Genomic DNA, 17,357 nt, shown 5'->3' on the forward strand with positions numbered 1-17,357 from the left:
TGACCATAAGCATATCTAGCAATATTATAGCAATGGTATAACAAGAGGAGAATGTGGAAAAGGGATGACGAACTGCTTTGTATACCTTTCTTTTGTAGTGAATGGTGTGAACATTTCTTTCTATTGTTCTTGGTTATAGAGTTTAATCATTAACATAAAGCATATCTACTTTATATATGCTACTTAGTGCCATTGCAAATTTTCTACGGTGGGGACCTGAAATATTTTCATGACTGCAATTTGACCTAGAGTTCTGTCTATCTCCCATTTGTGGATGCTTTACTGGAAAGACACTTTCTTTTCTTTCTGTTATTCCTCCCCTGAATTTTCTATGGAAAAGGTTCAGCCACCATTGAAGCTAATATTCCTTAACACTGGATCTAAACACTCCACTTCAATGGGCATTTGTGATCAAAAGCATATTAATTGCATCTACTCATCACTAACCCCACAAATCATCTTTTTATCGGGATTGTTGCCATTAATGACACAAGGATATTTGACCGATAAGAAAAAGAAATATATAATCCTGATAAATTAATTAATTAGTAGCTTAACATGATATCAGAGCCGATCTAACATCACAAGTCAAGTTAAGTATATGTGATATTCACTTTCATCGATGCATCAAATAATTAGCTGCAAAGCCAGATAATCTTTCTATGCCTATTAGATCAACTTTGGGGTTGCAGTGATTAAAACTTCATGAAAGTGAAACCCTAGCACATAGAGAAAAAAAAAAAAAAGAAAAAAAACAGGGAAAAAGATATAAGATCATTCGCTGGGGTTGTACCTAGGGTTTCTTTTTCTTGGCTTGGCTAGTCATTAAACTAGTAGGGGAAGAGACGAATAAGAGCTCAAACCCATAATCCACATTTTATTCCATATGTGATGTAAGGCACCACCATCACTAACTAGCCTTTTCATTCTCTATATAAAGCTCTGAGAAACCATCATCTCTTCAACCCATCAAACCAAAGTAGTTCAGTTCTTTCATTCAGTTATCTAAGATCCTTCTCGTATGGATCTTTGGGGTTACAGAGAGAGCATTTAACAGAAGAGCATCTGCTAGGGTTCCACGGTTGCACCGTTGCAGAAGATGGTGATGAAGATCGAATCATATATAAGAATATATGACTATAGGTTTGTATGGAGGTGACAGAGGAGAGTGAGCACTCATGGTTCTTTTCTTGCATGAAGTTTCTATGCTTGAAGCTCTGTGTGCTTACTCCCTATCTGTCACCCCTCAAGCATCTCTCTCTCTCTCTCTCTCTTTCTCTCTCTCAAAAGCTAAGCTAGTACGAGCTCTTTTATGCTTCTCTAATCCTTATTCTCTCTCTTTCAAGTTAAGCTAGTATAATTAAGCTGTTTTATGTCTCTCTCAAGCTAAGCTAGTATAAGCTCTTTTATGTTTCTCCAATTCTCTCTCTGGCTCTGTCTCTCTCTGAAGCCAAGCCAGTATAAGCTCTTTTATGTTTTTCTGATTCTTATCAAGATGAATCTCTCTCAAGCTAAGCTGGTATAAGCTTCTTTATGTTTCTCTAATTTCTTACAAGTTTCAAGATGGATGATGTGTGTGACTCTCTCATTTATCTAATTTGCTCGACAATGAAAATTGATAAATCTTTATTTTTTTATTTTTTACCAATGAATTTGTCTCTTTTTGAATAATTTTTTGATATTAAGCTGGGGAAAGTCAAAAATTCATTTATGAGATCAAAAGTAAGGGAGAGGCATGTTTCCCTCTTGCTAAACTAGTATAATCTCTTTTATGTTTTTCTAATTTTTACAAGTTTCAAGATGAATTATGTGTTTGACTTTCTCCCATTTATCTCAAGGTTGTAACTTGTCTAAGTTGTTCGAGTTCATGATTAACCTAACTCTAATTTAAGTTAAGAAATAATTAATCCGACCTTAACCAAATTCGATCTCTAACCTGAAATACTTAACCCAAACTTAATCCAATATCATTTCTTTTAGTTTTGTTTAAGTTTGAGTTGCTCAAGTTAAACTTGGGTTAGTTGCATCAAACTTAGTTGATTGGGTTAAGTTTGTATTGCATAACACAAAATTCATTTATAATATATATATATATAAAATTCTAATTAAATATTTATATGAAAATTTAAATAATAAACAAAATTTCAAGATAAAAAAAAACATAAATTTAAATATTTTTCTAGAAAAATGAAAATGAATATTATTATATAAGATAATATATATTATAAATATTTTAAAATATTAATTAGGCTTGAGTTATTCTTGAACTCATTCCAAATTGAGTTTGGGTGAAAAAAATCTAATTCAAGTTCAACTTGAGTATTAAAAATAATTACCCAACCTGCCCAAACATCCTATTGGGATAGGCCTGTTTGCCTAAGTTGCACCTCTACTTTATCAATCATGTCTTGTAAAGAAAATTGATAAATATTTCACTTTTTATTTTATTTTGATTTTCTATGAATGAATTATCTTCTAGAGTAGTTTTTTGATATTAAACTGATCTCTTTAGCCATGGAGAAGCCAAAATGAAAAAATTCATTTATAAGACCAAAAGTAAGGGTGAGGCACCATTTATCACAGCTATTTTCTTCAACTTAGTGATAAGATCAATTTTCTTTCATAAAAGAGGTTACGTATATGTTTGACAACATTTTTAAAATCAATTTAAAAAAAAACTCATTTTTCAAAACAATTTTAAAAAACAATTCTATGTTGTTTTTTAGAATAAAAATATCTCTGAAAATTTATTGTTATGAAGTGTTCCAAATTTCTAATTATTATAAATTCCTTTTTTTGTAAAGAATTTTATGTAAAATATTTTTAGGTTAATATATTATTGTAATATTAGATTTCTTTAAGTAAGAAAGATTGTTAGAAATATCTTTATAAATATTTTAGGTTAAGATGAGAGATAGTTATGAGATGAAGATAGGTTTATAAAAATTATACAAGGTAAATAGAAATATGAGGAAGAATTTGAGGTACCTGGTAGAGCGAGAGCGCTCATGTAGGGTAGGGATACGAAGAGTGGGAAAACATGAGATGTTTCAAGAACCCAATAATTGTATTTGATTTTGTTTTATGTAATATTTTTTATTATATAATAAAATGATTTTCTTTTATGAGTGAACATGATGATGGTTAGATGAACTATGTTAAAAACAATCAAAATATGTTCTAATGAAATCTTTATTTCAAGAACAAATTTTCAAAAAATTGCCAAACTTATTTTCAAGTGTGGAAATTAATTTTCTATTTTTAAAAATAGAAAATTGACTTTAAAAACAGTTCTCAAACAAGCTTCCACCCATACTCTACTATACATAAAATTGTAAAAAAGAGGTAATTATAAAAATCATTTAAGATTTATAGTAGTTGCAAAAATATTTTCAAATTTGTAGCCCAATTTTTGAAATATCAATTCCAAGTTGTCAATTAAAAGGGATAACTTTTATTATAGTTACATCATACTGAAATTGTCTTTTTTAAAAAAAAAATTTCAATGGAAGTATTAAATTTAAACTTAAATTAGGGTTGTTTTTTTAAAAGACAATTTTTATTTGATTCCTCACCAACCGTTATAAGTTTGAAAACAATTTTCTAACTTTTATACTTAAAAAAATATTTTAATTTTTGTTTTTTTTTTTTACAAAATTGTCCAACTTATCACTATCACACATAATTTATTAGAAGACTAGGAGGGTAGCTTAGGAAGTTCATCAAAAATATATTTTTTTATTTTCGTATGAACATGAATTTGTTGGATACAGAGTCAAAATGGTGCTGTTATGTCTAATAAATTAATAATTGAATTTTCACCTAATTAGGATAATGTTTAGGAGTAATTGGCAGGAATAGATTGTGGTGGGCCATCATCACAGTCTACAATACTAGGGAGAATTGTGTTTTGGGCCCGACTAGGCCCAAAAATTAATATTTGGTCCATATATCATGCATATTTAAGCCCAAGACCCAAACAAAGTATGAAAATTAAGATGAAGGATATTATCTTTCGTTAATCCCTAAAATACCCTTAATCCTTACATAGGCACAAGTGAATGTGAATTTCAATTTTTTTGTATTTTTTTTTCCCTTTTCTATTTCCTATTAAGTATTACTCATTTCTAACTTTTTTTTTTTCTTTTTCTTCCAATCTATATTTCTATTTTATGTCAAATAAAAAGTAATAATGTTTTTTTGTTTTTCATTTTTAAAGATATTGAATCTTTTTGCTCTTATTATAAGCAATGATAAAATTTTTGGGATTTTTCATTCAAATATTTTTTATCTTTTTGTATTTATCTTTTAGTTTAATTTTCATTTTTTATTTTAAATTTATATTACTCTTTCATTTATATACTTCTCTTATTTTTAATTATTTTTTATATTTTCTACATTAACCATATTTTAAAATTTTTAAAAATTGACTATCACTTCACTTTATTATATATATATATCCTTTTAGCTTTTTAATTTTTAATGTTTTTATTTTAAAAATTTTTAAAAGATAAATTTATTGAAAAAAAATAACTAAGATATGAAGTTTTAATATTATATTAATAATTTATTTTATCTAGATAGACTAATGCAAAGTATTTTGACTCACAACAAGAAAATTTTCAATACAATTTTTAAGTTAAACTTTAGAAATTAAATTTCAAATAAAATATATCATATAAAATTTTATCTAAAAATTATTAAAAGTGGTATTTAATTTTTTTGAAAATGGTATTTAATTTTTTTTTATTGCCTTCAAACTTATCTTAATTTTTTACTTGAAAGGTAATAGAACTTGTTTACAAAAAAAAATAGTTTTTCATTTTTTAAATAAATGAGTATAAATATATTAAAAGAATTAAAGATAATCTTAGTAAAATATTTGATAAATATGATTATAATTTTAAATATGATTCTTTATTTCAAACTTATATTATTTCTCATATATATTAAATAATTTTTAAACACCTCATAAAATATTAATATTATTTGTTTGCTCTAACTTGTAAATTAGGTATCATCAAATATTATATTTTTTCAAATTTATAAAACATATAATAAATATTTTAAATACCTCATAAAATATTATTATTATTATTATTATTATTATTATTTTCTAACTTACAAATTAGACACATGGTGTTTATTATTTCAAAAATAATATAAACACTCACATGCATATATATATATATATATATATATATATATATATATATATATAATATTGATAAAAAAGACAATATTTTTAATACTAATTTATCAACCTTCCAATAATTTTAAAAATGTAAATATGGTAATTGGCCGAATTAAAGTCTTCAAAATATTCAAAATTTCTCCATTCCAAAATTACCTAATTTCTCTCCATACTAATCCTAAATATTTTTTTAATAAAGATTTAAATATTTAAAATCATTAAAATAAATATTTTCTTATTAAAGCTATTTTTTCAAAGTAATAAGATAAAAATCATGAAATCTTCAAAACTATAATTACAACAAATATTTTTAATTTTAAAACTAATTTCATAATTTAAATTAATCATTTTAAAAAATAAAAATGTTATAAAAATAATTTTGTTTATTTTTAATTCCATTTAAATATGATTTTTTTAATCTCTTTTGATAACAATGAAATTATGTTTATAAAGGCAAAATAATAAAAATATATATTTCATTTAGTTTACTTGAACAATTCAAACATGATTGATTTTTATTTACTTCTAAAATGTAAAAGATAAAAATAAATGTAAAAGATAATTTTTATTTATTTAAATTATTTTTTTTTTGAAATTATTTTCCAAAATAGTCTTTGAATCATTACTATAATTTTTGTCTATTTATAATTTAAAAATAAAAAATAATGTTAATTTTTCAATTATTTATAAAAGAGTTTAAAAAAATAATGAAAGTTTAAAAAATGATTAAATAAGAAAGAATAATGGCAAGTAGTAGAATAAAGACAAAAATGAGTTAAGTAGATATTTTTGTCCATTACTATCATGTCTTTGTCATAATTAATTATGGGTGGTTGGATTACCTTGTCTTAATTATGAATGCATTAAAAACACAATTGTCCCACGATACTACTCTATGATGTGACGACTCTTCTTCAACCTCACATCACAACGCACAACACCATTGCCATGGATGAGATGAAGAAAGAGCATCAGAAGCTTCACATAGCTGTGTTTCCATGGCTGGCCTTTGGCCACTTCCTGCCTTTTCTTCGTCTCTCCAACCACTTAGCTCAACTGGGTCACCGTATTTCATTCATCTCCACCCCTAAAAACCTCCATCGCCTCTCTCAAATTGCTCCAAATTTATCCTCGCTTGTAACCATGGTGCCACTGCCTCTGCCTCCCGTCCATGGCTTGCCCGACTCCGTCGAGTCCACCTCCGAGTTGCTCTTCCGCCTAGTCCCGTATCTGAAACGAGCGTACGATCAGCTCCAACCCCCTCTCACTGAGTTTCTACAGAACTCCGATGTCAACTGGCTCATCCATGACTTTGTTCCCCACTGGTTGCCCCAAGTAGCTACTCGACTCGGCATCAACTCAGTCTTCTTCAGCATATTCAATGCCAGCGTACTCTCTTTCCTTGGCTCGCCGGAGGAGCTTCTCCGCCGCGATCAACAGCCGTTGGAGGACTTAACTGTGGTACCTGAGTGGATCCCGTTTCCGTCCAACTTCGCTTTCAGGCTATACGAGGTTATTTACCACCAGGAATGCATGGACTCAGATGCTTCCGATTTCTTCCGTTTCGCAAAGGTGATTGAAGGCTGCCGATTCGTGGCTATCAGGAGCTGTCCTGAGTTTGAGTCTGACTCACTCAGTCTCCTTCAAAAGCTCTACCGGAAGCCGGTCATTCCTGTGGGGTTGCTTCCGGCGGAGGCCAATGACGGCGAGAGGGACGAGAGCTGGGACTTGTTAAAACAATGGCTGGACAAGAAAACTGAAAACTCGGTCCTTTACGTTGCACTCGGTACTGAGTTGACTCTGAGTCAGGACGAGATGAAGGAGTTCGCATCTGGAATAGAGAAATCCGGGTTATCCTTCATTTGGGTGGTCAAGACCCGAGACGATCCGATTATAACAGGTTTCGAAGCTCGGGTTTCTGGTCGTGGTTTAGTTTGGGTCGGTTGGGCTCCACAAAAGCGGATCATGGCCCATCCATCAATCGGTGGTTTCTTAACCCACTGTGGATGGAGTTCTGTGACCGAGGCTCTTGGGTCGGGTCGTGTGTTGATTCTTTTCCCTGGGGCTTGTTCGGATCAAGGTTTGATGGCAAGACTCCTAGTAGGTAAGCAGGTCGGGTTGGAAATACCGAGGAACGAGCAAGATGGATCATTTACAAGTGACTCGGTAAGTGAGTCAATAAGACGAGTTATGGTGGAAGAAGAAGGAGAACAACTCAAGAGAAATGCATGGGCAATGAAGGAAATCTTTGGGAATGTGCAGTTGCAAAACAAATATTTAGATGAGTTCACTCGGGTCCTTGAAAGTGAATTGGTATTAACCAAATCCACTTGATTTGTTGACTTCAACTTTATTTGTTTTGGAAATAAAGGTATATCATATTTTCATATTTTAATGCTTTTGTGTACGAGTAAAAGGAAACTTTATTTTATTTTTTTCCAATTTCTCAATTCATTTGGAAAAGATTGGATTTTCTTTTTGACAAAAATATTTTTCAATCCAAGACCATGATTTTTGAATCATCCAATTATGCTATCCAAGAACAAGTGATACATCAAATCCAAAGCTTCTTGTGTTGGAATTTTTATTAATTTGTTTAGTGGTTGAAAAGCAACTAATACATAAATAGATAGCACTTAGGTTTGCTCTCTCTTGAATAGACAATTTTAGCTACATTTTATTTAAGTTATATTAAAAAAAAAAAAGTTAATGTAAATTTAGTAAGTTATTTATTTCAAAAATAATCTCTTGTTTGATACTTCACAAATTGTTATAAATTTAAAAATAATTTTTTAAATATCATTATAGACCCCAAAATTTGTCATAATTTTAATTTTACTTTAATTTTGAGTCCAATTTTAAATCTCGATTACATATATTATTTTAAAGTCTCATCCTTTAATTTTTAGTTTTCATTATTTTATAAATTATTTTTTTATTTTTATTTATTCATTTTATTTATTATTATATTATATTATATTTTTATTTTTTATTTTATTATTTTATTTTTCCTCTCTTTCTTTTTCCCTTTCACCTGTCCTCATCCACCCACTCTTTCTCTCTCCTCCCATACCTTCCCATACCCCCACGTCACCACATGCGCCCCTCACCTTTCTTCTACCATTTTTTTATTTCATTTTATTTCTTTTCTTCTTACCCATTTTAAATCCCCTTTTCTCCCTATAGCAAAAAACAATTTTATTAATGTTATTTGATTATAGCAATTTTATATTTGATTATAGCAAAAAACTATATTAATGTTATTAACCTAAAATTTTTACAAAATTTATTTTATATTGAAGCATGCATTTTTATTAATAATTTTTTAACAATCATATTTTAAGAAATAATTTTTAAAAATGTGCATGTTTTTTTCAAAACCTTGTTAGAGTCCATTTGACAATATTTAAGAGAACAATTCGTAAATATAATTTTAAATTATTTTTGGAATTAAAATTTTGATCAAGAAAAACAATTTTTTCAATTAATTTTTCGAAAATTTAGTGTACATGTATCTACAATGTAAAAAAATTTCAAAGTATTTTTTATTCTTTTAAATTATTTTTTGAAACACTTTTAAAATATCATTAAAAATATTTCAAATTTATTCTCAAAAACAATATATTTTAAAATCAAATTCTCAAAAATAAAATAAAATTATATAATTAGTTTAGCATATAGAAAACTGTTTTCGACCACCTTGGCTTTGTTGGACCATCATGCCTTTTTCCATGGGAAAAGCTGTGTTTTAATATGCCAAAATATGTGATTCCAAAATATCTATTATTGTTTTACATATTTTTAAATTAAAGGTGGATTATAAATATTAATGGAAATAATATTTTTTATTGGGATATATTAAGCTTTTAAGTTATATTTGGTTCATAAAAATTTAAGGGAATATATAAAAGAAATAAAATAAAAAGAAAGTGAAAGAAAATAAAAAGTGGAAAAATAAATAAATTGATTTAAAGTTAATAAATTATTTTTATACGATATTTCAAACTCGTTTTACTTTTTCTATAAAGATTAAATAATTTGAAAATTTATAAATTTTTATTATATTTAATTTTTTATATATATTTTTATGTAAAAATCAAAGAGAAAATTATTTTTCTGTTTTTTTTTTTTAAAGGATTCTTCCCTTCATTTTCAAAACCCTCCCACCAAAACACACTTTTTCCCCTTGGCTCATCCATTGTGGGGGAAAAGTAATAGGATTTATGGGATGGAAAATTCTATAGTACCAAAAAAAATTTCTAGTCGTTGGATGTTCAAGATTAGATCTTGGCCATCCATTTTAAATTTGAAAAAAAAAAAAAAAAAACAAGATAACCTATTAAAGGAGTAACTGGTTCCTCCATTCCCTCTTCTTCCTCCTTCTTTCTCTTCCTCATGATTTCATTTTGTCCATTTCTTCCATTTTTTTCCCCTTCACATTCATTGTTGTAGCCGTTGAAATATATCAAAAACCTCCAATCACGTCTCATCACATCGTAGCCATTGGATCCATTATTTGGCAGGAAAAAGTCGTTCCATTCATTTTTCAAGATGAAGTGATGAGATGAGATAAATGGGTTTCAAGATGAATGGATAATGGATAATTGTATTTAAACAAACAATTTTGGGTTTATATGAAATAAATAAGATGAGATAAAAAAAAATGGACTTGGATAAAAATAAAAATGAAATTGGTATAAAATTTGTAAAACATTTGAATTCACTTAGTTTGTAAGCTCCCTCATGAATATTGATTTTTACGAACATAAAAATGAATATGATGATGTTTTAATATGGAATTAATATTTGTATTGATATTCAACATTTTGAGCATAGGTTAAACAAAGGTATTAGGTAATTGGACCATGATCAATTATAAAAAAATTGATTAATTATATGAAATTAAAACTACATCACATTTAAATTCCATTATATTTTATATAACATTAGCTATAACATATTTGAATGTAATTATAAAAACCATATAAACTTAATTTAGACGTTTTTAGCATGACTCATCAAACAATACTATTACTCTTATTTCACGAATGTAAAATTGAATCATAAAAAGATGGTATTCCTAGTAACACTTTATAATAAAAATCATAAAAATGTTACATGTTGATCATTTTTAGGATTTATTTTTTTTACTCTAAATAACAATAAAACAACTTTACTGAGTCAAGAATGATAGATTATTTGGCTAAAAAAATTAAATTGAAAAGGGTATGATTTGTAACATTCTCACATTTTTTTCCTATCCTCCAAATTTTATATTTGAAAAATTTTTAAGATTTAATTTTTCATTAAAAATAACAATAAAATAGCTTAATTGAGTCACAAATGAAGGAATATTAGGAGAAAAATATCAAAATTTAAAAAAAAAAACATGAAATAAAGAGAGAGTACAAAGAATATAAGGATTTCTTACATTTTTTGTACCCTCCAAAATTCAAAATTCTGACTTCTTTGATTTTTAAGAATTTTTTCCCACTTTCAATAGTTATGATATTATTTAAAAATACTAATTACACTTATGATTGATGGAAATTATGCACAAAAAAATTCAAACATGAAAATACTTGAAAATTTGGGAAGAGTACAAAAAATGTGAAGATTCCTAACATGGACTCTTCATCAAACTCAGTTTTCACATTACTATCATATTGGTAATCAAAGTCTTCATCCTTCAAATCAATTATGAATTCATTTCCTTTACCTTTGTTCATCATATCCATAAAGGAACTGAAATATAAAAAAAAAAGTAGTTATAAATTACATTATCTAGTCGTACTTGTTATCAATTTGGTTTTTTTTTAAATAAATATTTTTATATCATTTCAGACCTTGTTTCACATGTTTCATATCATTTCTCAAATTCTTTCATTTATATATATATATATATATGAATAATATTTTACAATCCCTAAATACAAAAAAAAAAATGATATAAAAATATTGAATTTGATAACACATAATTAAATTATTTTAATTTGTTTAATAAAATTTTCGTACCCCTCTCACATTGTTTGTATCATTTCTCACAATGTTTATATCATCTCTCAAAAGGTTCATATTCTCTCTCACATTGTTCGTACCCCCTTTCACAATGTTCAACCCTTTTTTCACATTGTTCATAGTCTCTATTACAATCTTTGTACCATCTCTCATTATGTTTGTACTATCTCTCACATTGTTCATACTCTATATCACAATATTTGTACCCCATCTCACAATGTTCGTACTATTTCTTATAATGTTTGTACAATCTCTCACAATGTTCATACAATCTCTTACAATATTCATACCATCTCTCACATTGTTTGTACCCCCTCTCACAGTGTTCAACACTTTTTCACATTGTTCATAGTCTCTATTACAATTTTTGTACCATCTCTCATTATGTTTGTATTATCTCTCACATTGTTTATACTCTATCTCACAATATTTGTACCTCATTTCACAATGTTCGTACTATTTCTTATAATGTTTGTACAATCTCTCACAATGTTCGTACTATTTCTTATAATGCTTGTACAATCTCTCACAATGTTCATACAATTTCTTACAATATTCATACCATCTCTCACATTGTTCGTACCTCTCTCACATTATTCATACTATTCGTACATTATCTCACATTATTTGTACTCTCTTACATTGTTTGTACCATTTATCACATTATTCGTATCATCTCTCACATTGTTCATATTATTCGTACCTCATCTCACATTATTTGTACTCTCTTACATTATTGGTATCATTTCTCACATTGTTCGTACCATCTCTCACATTATTTGTTATAATCTTTTACAATGCTCGTACCTTCTTTCACACTGTTCGTATCTCATCTCACATTGTTTATATCATCTTTTACAATGTTCATACCTTCTCTCATACTGTTCGTATTTCATCTCACATTGTTTATATCATCTTTTACAATGTTCGTACATTCTCTAACACTGTCCATATCTTATCTCATATTGTTATACCCCCTCTCACATTGTTCGTACTCTCTATCACATTGTTTGTACATTGTCTTACATTGTTTATACCTTTTTCACATTTTTTGTACACCTTCTCACATTGTTTGTACCTTCTCTCACACTATTCATACTATCTCTCACATTATTCATATCCCCTCTCACATATTTAAAACAATTGCTCTTTAACACAACATTTCTACCTACAAATTTTATATTTAAATTAAAAAAGAAAGAATCAAATTTTACATTTAATACTTGTAATAACTTGGAATCCTTCATATAATATCTTCTAGAGAAACAAAAATTCTTATTTTCCTTCTTCAAGATATATAAAACTTCATCTTCAAATTTAATATATGAATACACAAAAAAATGATATAAAATATTGATGACAATTTCATGACAAATGACTAAATTGTCTCAATTTGATTAATAATAACTCATAAAAAATTTTAAAATCTAAATTTTATGAATCATTGCATATTTAAATGCTATTTAACATGACACTGTTACTTTCAAAATTTATATTTAAATAAACAAAAAAAACATATCAAATTTTACATTTAACACTTGTAATGACTTGAAATCCTTCATATAATATTTTCTTAAAAAACAAAAATTCTAGTTTTCCCTTTTCAAGATATAAAACTTCATCTTCAAATTTAATTTATCAACACACAAAAAAATAATATAAAAATATTAATAGCAATTTGATAACATAATATTAAATCATCCTCATTTGATTAATGATAAACTCATAAAAAATTATAAAATTATTACATATTTATTATTTAACATAACATTTCTACCTACATAATTCATATTTAAATAAAAAAAATCATCAAATATTACCTTTGACACTTATAATCACTTGAAATCTTTAATCTTCATCACAGAATACAAATTTTTTTCTTTTCTTCCTCAAAAAGTTTTGAACTTGACATTCAAATTTGTTTTATCAAAACACATCCCAATTTTTTTCAATGCATTAGTTGACCTAATTTTCATATTAAATTAGTAGCCTTTTTATATATTTGAATAGTGAGAGTATAAGAGTAACTCGGTAGCTTTTTTTTTTTTCTTTAAATAAATGTTATATAGTTCATTAAATAAGAAATTATATTTGATATTTAATAATAAATTATAAAAAAGTTATAATATGTATGATTGATATGCATGATTATTTCCGATCAATAATTCATCTTGTCGGTTTGATAAGTTACTTGAATACACGTTACACGTGTCAATTTATTACTGGAGTCTGGTGGGTACCCAAAATAAACAATGGGCATCAAAGGGTAAGTTACTTGAATACACGTTACACGTGGCAATTTATTACTGGAGTCTGGGTGGGTACCCAAAATAAACAATGGGCACCATGGATAACAACTCCTTTTCAGCTTCACATCACTGCGCTACCCAGAAGTCTTGAATCTTGATTTATCTCACAACTCAGAACCCCATTGCCATGGATGAGATGAAGAAGGAGCATCAGAAGCTTCACATAGCTGTGTTCCCATGGCTGGCATTTGGCCACTTCTTGCCTTTTCTTCATCTCTCCAACCACTTAGTTCAAATGGGTCACCGCATTTCCTTCCTCTCCACCCCTAAAAACCTTCGTCGCCTCTCTCAAATTGCTCCAAATTTATCCTCGCTTGTAACCATGGTGCCACTGCCTCTGTCTCCCGTCCATGGCTTGCCCGACTCCGCCGAGTCCACCTCCGAGTTGCCCTTCCACCTAGTCCCCTATCTGAAACGAGCCTACGACCAGCTCCAACTCCCTCTCACTGAGTTTCTACACAACTCCGATGTCAACTGGCTCATCTATGACTTTGCTCCTCACTGGTTGCCCCCAGTCGCCTCTCGACTCGGTATCAACTCAGTCTTCTTCAGCATTTTCAATGCCAGCACACTCGCTTTCATGGGCTCGCCGGAGGAGATTCTCCGCCGCGGTCAACAGCAGGTGGAGAACTTAACCGTGGTTCCTGAGTGGATCCCGTTTCCGTCCACCGTCGCTTTCACGATCCACGAGGTGACCCGCATCCAGGACTGCATGGACTCGGAAGCTTCCGATTTCTTCCGATTGGCAAAGGTGATTGAAGGCTGCCGATTCGTAGCTACCAGGAGCTGCGTCGAGTTAGAGGGTGATTCACTCAGTCTCCTCGAAAAGCTCTATCAAAAGCCTGTCGTTCCGATAGGGTTGCTTCCGACGGCGGTGAACGACAGCGAGGGAGACGAGAGCTGGGGCTCGTTAAGACAATGGCTTGACGAGAAAACCGAAAACTCCGTCCTTTACGTTTCACTCGGTACTGAGTTGACTCTGAGTCAGGACGAAATGAACGAGTTGGCATCTGGAATAGAGAAATCCGGCTTACCCTTCATTTGGGTGGTTAAAACCAAAGATGATCCGATTATAACCGGGTTTGAGGCTCGGGTTTCAGGTCGTGGTTTAGTTTGGGCCAATTGGGCTCCACAAAAGCGAATCTTGGCTCACCCATCAGTTGGTGGATTCTTGACCCACTGTGGTTGGAGCTCCGTGATTGAGGCTCTCGGGTTGGGTCGGGTGCTGATTCTTTTCCCCGGGGCTTCTTCAGATCTCGGGTTGGTGGCAAGACTCCTTGAAGGCAAGCAAGTCGGGTTGGAAGTACCGAGGGACAAGCGAGATGGATCATTTACAGGCGACTCAGTGAGTAAGTCAATAAGACGAGTTATGGTGGAAGAAGAAGGAGAGCAACTTAGGAGAAATGCATGGGCAATGAGGGAAATCTTTGGAAATGTGAAGTTGCAAACCAAATATTTAGATGAGTTCACTCGGGTGCTTGAAAATGACTCAGTAGTAACTAAATCTACTTGATCTATTAACAATAAGTTAATGGAGATATCTACTTTTTCTTTATGTAAGCTTATAAAAGCATTGTTCCATCCACGTATTAACATCCTTCTCTAAAAAGCATCGTCTCAAATTCTCTCCATCTTTTTTTTATACTTTCTTTTATTTTGAGTTTACTCATTATTTTATAATATGATATTAGCACATATTCTTTTGAACATAATTCTCTTAATTTTAATGCTGGGTTATTAATGATTAGATTTGATATATTTTTTATTTAAATTATTTTATATCAGTTAGCCATAGACCCAGTCACTAAATCTACTCCTTTACAAAAAGTAAGAAATTTTACTTATTTTGATTAATTCAAAATGAAAAATGGGATTGCTTTTCAGTTCTTCGGGACTAACAAGGGATAATACAAGAATATTCACTTACTAACCATCAACTATGCCTTTCGACTTGATCTTAAGCTTTGACTCACCTTTCATGGACAAACCTAACATAGGAACCCTTAGGTTTTCGAGGTATATAAGGAGAATGTATAATAAACAAATTTGATCTTGTGTTTGTTAGTGAAATTTTAAGAAAAACTGTCTAATTGAAGGTAATATCAGAATTTGAAGGTAAGATCAGGTTATTTATTGGGAAGGTATGGTAAAGACCGTAACACCCCTCTAAGCTTCTAAAAATAGGTCTTTAATAAATAAGATGAAATAAGTATGACAATTGATAAGAAAATCAACGGATATCAAAATGATCATAGATCAAATAATAAAACGAATCATGCATAGGAATAAGCAAAGTGAGAATGTGATTGTACCTTGACAGTAGATAATAAAGCGTTATCATGAAACAAGGTTGGTGCACAATGATAAGTGTAAAATATTTCACACAAAACCAATCAAAATCAAACAATATTAACCATATAATTTATTTGAATTATTTTCGAAAGAAATGTAATGAATGTTGGGCTCCCACCAAAGCCCAATTGATTTTGTATGAATTAATTTCACAAATTCCATTATTTTGGTATTATGAAAATTGTCTTTATGCTTATTAGAAATCAAGGAAAATGAAAAATTATTTTAAAATCAAAGAAAATTTGTGAAAATGCTTACTTGAAAGGAAATGTAAAAAATTTATTTAAAAATGAAATTTTTAGTGACTTAAAACCTTAATGAATGATGAAAAATGGTAGAATTAATTAAAAAAATATTTAAAAACCGGAGTGAAATTAAGATTATTTGAAAGAAAATTAGAGTTCTGAAATTATTTGAAAATTGAAAGCTTAAAAATTACATTCAAAAATTGGAATTTTAAAAAAGAATTATTTGAAAATGGAAATCTTGAAAATTCAATTTAAAAAAAAATAGAATTTTGAAGAATTATTTGAGAATGGAATTTAAAAATAAATAAAATAAAATAATAATAATAACAATAATAATAGTTAAATAAATAAATATGAAAATTAGAATTTTGGAAATTGAACTTGGAAATTGGAATTTTGAAGAATTATTTGATAATGGAATTTAAAAAACAAATATAAAGATAATAATAATAATAATAATAATAATAATAAAATTTGAAAATTAAATTTTGAAAATTGGAGTTTTGGAAAATTATTTAAAATTTGAATTTTTGAAATTAAAGTTTGGAAAATTAGATTTTTGAAATTAAACTTAAAAATTGGAGTTTTGAAATTTAAATTAAAAATTGGAATTTTGGAAATTATTTGAAAATTGAAATCTTGAAAATTAAATTTAAAAATTAGAGTTTTAATGACTTATTTGAGAATGGAGAAATAAAAATAAATAAATAATTAATTAATAAATAAAATTTTAACATCAAAAGAAGAAGGAAAAAAATGACATGTGGCTTTTGTGTGGTGAGTTGGAGGGCCTGGATGTATTGTTTTTGATGGGTCACAAGCTTTTTAAATTGTGAATGCCATGTCTGATTCTTTGCAGAGGAAGAGAATGATGAATTACATGAAAATGAAGGGGAGTAGATGCAAAAAGCAAACCAGAGGTGTTGGGTTTATAATATGAAAATGCAAGACAGTTTGTAGAAACCTCAAACAGTTCTTAAGATCATCCCATATAACCAAATACCCAGATGCTAAAATCAGTTTCTTACAAATTCCCAACCACCAAACATAGGCTTGAGTAGAGAAATGTTGAATGTGAATCAAAAAGTGTGGAATGAGTGGCGGAACCAACCAAAAGAAGAAGCCCACTTAGCCTGAAACTCAAAAATCCTAGGAACCTAAAAAAACAGGTGTGATTTCCATACTTTTAAATCTGTCCAACAAAATTTATGTGGGTATGCCCTACTGTGTTCACAC

General features: G+C 29.0%; 2 protein-coding genes across 2 annotated transcripts; both read left to right on the forward strand.

Annotated features, from left to right (window-relative positions):
* Positions 1–6,142: 6,142 nt before the first annotated feature.
* On the forward strand, positions 6,143–7,528 carry LOC117924823 (UDP-glycosyltransferase 91C1-like). Its single transcript, XM_034843530.1, has one exon. The coding sequence runs from the start codon at positions 6,143–6,145 to the stop codon at positions 7,526–7,528; it is 1,386 nt and encodes a 461-aa protein (XP_034699421.1).
* Positions 7,529–13,648: 6,120 nt separating this feature from the next.
* On the forward strand, positions 13,649–15,034 carry LOC117924825 (UDP-glycosyltransferase 91C1-like). Its single transcript, XM_034843531.1, has one exon. The coding sequence runs from the start codon at positions 13,649–13,651 to the stop codon at positions 15,032–15,034; it is 1,386 nt and encodes a 461-aa protein (XP_034699422.1).
* Positions 15,035–17,357: the final 2,323 nt, after the last annotated feature.

This window comes from Vitis riparia, chromosome 11 (genome assembly GCF_004353265.1).
Source record: "Vitis riparia cultivar Riparia Gloire de Montpellier isolate 1030 chromosome 11, EGFV_Vit.rip_1.0, whole genome shotgun sequence".
In the NCBI taxonomy this organism is placed as follows: Eukaryota; Viridiplantae; Streptophyta; class Magnoliopsida; order Vitales; family Vitaceae; genus Vitis; species Vitis riparia.

Bases quoted from the DNA above. Each gene is read 5' to 3' on its own strand.
- LOC117924823 (XM_034843530.1), top strand. From the start codon at position 6,143: ATGGATGAGATGAAGAAAGAGCATCAGAAGCTTCACATAGCTGTGTTT.
- LOC117924825 (XM_034843531.1), top strand. From the start codon at position 13,649: ATGGATGAGATGAAGAAGGAGCATCAGAAGCTTCACATAGCTGTGTTC.